At 32.0% G+C, this 6,000-nt stretch overlaps 1 protein-coding gene across 6 annotated transcripts in view; it reads left to right on the forward strand.

The window, feature by feature from the left end:
* The window catches only part of LOC119140661 (tyrosine-protein kinase Fer-like), a 218,753-nt gene that overhangs the window by 180,223 nt on the left and 32,530 nt on the right, over positions 1 to 6,000 (forward strand). For all 6 annotated transcript variants that reach the window (XM_037372176.1, XM_037372177.1, XM_037372178.1 and 3 more), the window contains one exon: positions 2,376 to 2,499. In XM_037372176.1, the coding sequence (XP_037228073.1) occupies positions 2,376 to 2,499 (124 nt within the window). The remainder of the gene's footprint in view (positions 1 to 2,375; positions 2,500 to 6,000) is intronic.

The raw sequence follows: 6,000 nt of genomic DNA on the forward strand, positions 1-6,000 counted from the left end.
AGTTTTTTGGTCTTGGAAAAAAGTAGATTCTTTTTGCTTTCCACATTAAGTGAACTGTTATATGACGAAAAAATATTACATAAAATTTATGCTATAAATCATGAGCATGACAGGGAGATGCTGATGTAATATTTTTGCTTAAAATTTTGCTTATTTCATTTTTATTAACAGCTATGAAATCTAAGATTATGTTTTGACACTATATGCTGCAAATAGTGAATTACTGCTTTTATAGTAAAACTTGTTTTAAGAAGTAAATAAAGATATTTAACTAGAGTTCTATACTGAAGGGCTTGTAGTGAAATCCACTTTAGTTTTGAAGATATTCCTGTGGACGGTTTCTTGTGAAGATGAATAGATGAAACATGGGCCACAATAGATTGTAAAAGTCAGAATTTGCTAGTAAGAGCAATTTTGTTAAAGGACAGTCAGTTAAGCTTATGTTTGTGTTACAGTGATGAGAATAAACAGATTTAACCTGAAATGACATAATATATTTTGTACAGTATACAATGGAAATCACTTTTTTTAATTCCATGTATAACTAACAGTGCTTTCAAGTCAAGGTTGAACAGAGTATCTAAAAGATATTTTCATGACCTTTATTGATCAACAAATACCAGTAAACAGAACTACTAAAAAAACATGCCCTTGGTGAGTTTTTTTCCCTATTGTGTTTTTGAGACATTAGAATTACTAATCTATATTTTGATGATAAACATAAAATATACTGTATACAACTGAGGTATACTGTGCTATTTTTTCTCAAAAATATGGAAATTCATGCAGTGCATGTCAAGCACTGAAGATAAATTAGCAAGTCGAAATCACCTGATTAAAATTAGGATCTTAATCTGCTTGCTTAAGCATATTAGAAAGGAATTATATACAATTTTTCAATTAAAAGTCCTTGCAAGGCAAGGCTTGCAAGGCAGTTATTGCTCTGATGGCCTGGAACCTGGTTCTGACAGGACCCTGAGGTGTTCCTGTCTCATGGGACCAAAATTCATGCATCCTCCAGCATATGATTAATGCATTTATGTGATGTGGGTTTCAATATTGAAAACTGGCTGATTCTGGTTAGTTGTTTTTTAAGATGACCTTACAGGGCTTTTTTTGTAAGCTGCCTTGTTTTACTCTTCCCATACAAGCAATGCCATAATTTGTCAGCACTGGAAGAATTTCACATTCGTGTAGACGTATAATCATACTTATTAAAAGACAATTCCTATGTACTGAAGATGATTCCTATGTATGAGCAGTGAGCGCTCAGTATATAAACAATAATTTTAGTCAGCTCTAAATGTAATATTGCTTGTGTGTGTGTATATGAGGGAATGCTTAAAAATTATTTTTAACCGTCTGCTGTAATCAGAACAATTCTGTTTACACGTGGAAGAAATGACACCTATTTCAATGGAGTGGTCATCTTCCTTCTCCCTAGCTATATCTACTTTTTGTCAGTTACTAGACTGGATCAATAACCTCTCAGATTGTGTCATAGAGTATTACTTGTGAGAGAATTGCTGTAGTCAGTTCAGTGCAAAATGAAAAGAAACAAAGTCTGGAACAATGGCTGGCTATAAATTAACAAGTAATTATTGTGACATGGAAAGCTATACTATGGTTTTTTGGCATTGCAGTGTTTATATAATGTCTCCCATGTTTATCTTTGTGCTAGATCACTTTTTCTGAAACTATTTTGCAAATGCAGATTCCCTTTTGGGAATCCTTTATGCTGACACCTTCCCCTCCTCAGACAAGATGGTAGCAAGTTAGTTCCTCCAAGGCAGAAGACCGAAGTCCCAGTAATAATTGTTTGCCTTTAATTGTCAGCAGTTAATATTGGCAGTTAATATTGTCCAAGAAGTAAAATTTGTAACCTTTCCAAAAGCTTCAGTGTAGAGTTTGAGAAACACTACTACAAATGATCAATTACAAATCAATTACTTTAATGTATATAAACCTACAAGTAGAAACTAATTACTTTATTCACAATTTTAATAGACCCTTCTAGCAACCATTCTGTAATTAGAACTACATTTATCACAATTTATCAGTTGTTTTTGTCAATACTTTTCATATAAATGTGTATTTAATGTATACTAGTGAAGATTTTTAATATAACAAAACCACAGGTTTTGCTTAACTTCTGATATACTTTGTGCAGTTTTCACTTTTAAGCACTTCATATTTAAGGGAGCTTATGGAAACTACATCTGGTGATTCCTTCCTTTTTCTTAAATTAACTTCAGACTGATAGGTTGAGGAGAATAGCTGATAGCTGCATTTTGTTTGGTCTTGCATCCCTAATAACAGATTACTGACATTTCTCTCTCTTGTCTCATTGTCTGTCTGTCTGTCTGTTTCTCTAGGAGGAGATTTCCTGTCCTTTTTAAGAAAAAAGAAGGATGAGCTAAAACCCAAACAGTTAGTGAAATTTTCACTAGATGCTGCTTCTGGTATGGCATATCTTGAAGCTAAAAACTGTATACATAGGTAAGGAAGTCATTTATTTTCAGTATTGTAATTTTGATCACTTGAACTGCTAGCAAGTTAAATGTATAGTGGCAATGAATTTTAGTGCCAATGAATCATAGCAATCTATGCATCTTAAGTCCTCCCTGAAATTTTAAGATACTTGCATAGCCAATACAGAAGTTAAGGTATGTTTGTAGTGTGTTTCAGGGAAATCCACCGATATCTCAGATGATCAAGGGAGAGAAGCTGGAGTTCTATATATTAAAACATTATTAATTGTCTTGACTGCTTTCTCTGCAATATTGAAGATGATCAGGTCTTATGATTTTGGGGTACATTATATTCCTTATTGTTGTTTCTTCCACAGATTGACTCTGTTCTGTAGCTGCTTAACTCTGTGTATCAAAAGGAATGTAAATTTTTCTTTAAAAAAAAAAAATTAAAATTATCTCAAAATAACACAGTATATAACCCATATGGCTAAAATATGAGACAGAAACATGATGATAATCCCCTTTCCAGAGGAAATTATAAAATAACATTTTCATTTATAATACTGATTATTTCCAGTTTGCTTTTTTAAACATTTGTAGCTAAACTCTGTGCCACTTAACTTAAAAAATCAGCCCATTTCATACTTAGCAAAGTTTTAATGAGAGCTGAACAGCATTTCTCTTAGGTTTTTATCACAACTGAGTTGTTCTACATGCTGCCGGTCAAGAAGTAGGTTTATCTTTAAACATATTCTTCCAACAAGAATAAGTTTAAAACCTATTTATAAAATATTATAGTATTATTGTAAGTATCATTTATATGTTTTTACTAGATTTTTTTGTGTTTGACTTGATTTAAGGATACTTAAATAAAATAGTTATGCTGTTTATAAATTATTCTGAAGAACAAATTAATTGAAACACTTCTGCTAGATCATAATATATAAGTAGAACTGAAGAAAAAAACCCCATACTTACTATGTAAAACTGTAGAATATTCCTTATAGGAAATCCCAGAAAAGTATTCTAAGCAACATGGGGGAAAATATAATTGAAGTCACAGCATTCTGTCATGGTAGAATGCATTTTTGCCTGACTGTTAAGAAAATAATGGCATACAAATCAAATCAATTAACAGCATTAGTGATTTTTACTATCTTCACAAACACTGTAGTATTTACTCATTTCTTTAACTGTTGTATCCATGTTTGATGAGAAGGGCCTATTTAGATCTCATGTTCTTAGAAAATAAAATAAAGGGGAAAAGAAATATGTAAACTCTATTGGAAGTGTATTGTGTTATGTCTTACTTGGTAATTATGATTACTGAAAAAGAGTACTGCATTTATTCATTAAACGGTAATGTGACACCTGTAAAATATAAACAATTTTAGAAACGATTATTTTTTGAGAAGTGCTATTTCCCCTTCCTCCCCCTTTAAATTCTGTAAAAAGCATTCTGTTGCTCATCTGTCTTAATTAGTACTGGTCTAGTTAGTATGGCCTCAAAATACCTGTGAGACAGATACTGGCAGTTAGCATTGAATAGGAATAGATATTTTTCTGCTATTTAGAGTAAACTTTAAAGACTCACTTATAATACTACTCATTACATCAACTGCTGTCTCTCAACTATATTATATCCATGATGGCTTGTGGATGAACTGTATAGTGATTGTGCTAAAACAGCTTATGATAATGGTTAATGTCCTTTTTTAATTGCTATTTTCCTCTAACTTCTGTCTTCATAAGTTTTTTGTTATTTTTTGTTTTAAAGGTATATTTGAAAAGAATAATTTGCATTTCAAATAATCCATTTCAGAGAGAACATGTATGTAGCAAAGTCTTACCTTATGAGGGTTTCATTATGATAAATTTAGAAAGCTGAATGCAAATATGTCATGTGGGTCTAAAGCCAGGAAATAGAACTGTAATATAATTTTCTGTTTTCTTAGTACTGCAGACTTTGCCAGTGCACACAGCCTGGGTTACACATACTGTGGTATACATGGGGGGAAAAAGGTCTTTCCCTTTTGTTTACCTTTTAACTTTCAGAATCACAAAAATTGTTTATTATTATCACGGATTATCACAGAAGTTTATGATAGAGAGCTGCCACTTTCCTTTAAAGGTAGAAACAAAATTTTTAATAAACATATTCTGGAGAAAGTTGCAGTTTCAAAACATAACCAAGTAGTCAATATCTTCAGGAACACTGCTTACTTTTATGAAACACAGTTTAATAAATCAAAATATGCATTTCCAGTATTATTTTAACAATCTTATTTTCTAGGATATTTAAGATTTTTCAGACTTCTATGGTTGAGCATAGTGTATGCTTATATTTATGAGCTAATTTTCTGAATTTGATAGGAAAATATAATGAAAAAAATTGAATCATGATGACAAACAACCAAGTTTAGTGATTTTTAGTAGTAATGCTATAGGCACTACATAATTATTGGGGCTTTTTTGATTTACTAACACAAGTTAATTGGCAAATGCTCACTCTAGGAAAGTATCTCATGAAATTTTAAAATATGTTTTACCAAAGACTAAATTGCATTTTATTAAGATCAGCATACATAAAATTTTCTAGGTATGTTCTCTGTTTGAAATGTTGAGGAGCTTGAACATTTGCCCAGTATTTCTGGCCACCCTGGGGAATGATTGGAGATCCTGTTGTCTAGAAACCTTGGATATGTCTGCCACAGAAGTACAGAATGTTTATTACTTGCTATGTACTTTGAACCTATTGCACACTACTGAGTGCAGCACTCTGGTGCTATGCTGTGATTATATTAAATACAAGAGTGACAGACTACCAGGGAAAAGTCACACTCTCTAATGTTTTGTAAGAAAGCTCTTAGGTATATAGGACTCATCCTCATTAGAGTTTCAGCCACTCCTTACTTGAGCACTGAAGGTGCAACTGTGTGACTGTATGGTCTGTACAAGGAATATGGGAGACCTTGTTCCCTCCTTTACGGGTCAGGTAAAACAATGATGCAATCTAGTCATGGGTAAATTTAATGTTGAGACTGTGTAGATTAGAATGGAACAACTTAATTTATACTAGGAAGAAGATTTAGCATTATGAAAAAAAGAAAAAAAACATTTTAAAAGAACAAGAAACACTTGTTTGTCAGAAAATTCATCAACTAAAAGTAGTTCCTTAGAGAAAACAAAAAAGGTAAGAAAATTAGAGGGAAAAAAGACTAAGCAGCAGAGTTATTACTTTTTTTTTTAATTAACAGACAAAAAGCTTTGATTACTGTTTTAGCCAAGAAAAAAGGACCTTAAATAATACTTAATTAGAAGTGGCTTCTGTTGTGTAGGTTGCAATAAAAAAGTTGTTTTGCTACTATGCTATGCAGTACCCCTATTTGTTTTAAAAATCTGTTTGGAACCCTTGTGTAGGGTTTGTTTGTTGGGGGTTTTGGGGTTTTTTTAGTAATTTAGGTGACATTTATAGTAGCATGTGCATTTGGTTTGCTATTAATGTGAAACTAAGACTGCTCAGCAG

This window comes from Falco rusticolus, chromosome W (genome assembly GCF_015220075.1).
Source record: "Falco rusticolus isolate bFalRus1 chromosome W, bFalRus1.pri, whole genome shotgun sequence".
In the NCBI taxonomy this organism is placed as follows: Eukaryota; Metazoa; Chordata; class Aves; order Falconiformes; family Falconidae; genus Falco; species Falco rusticolus.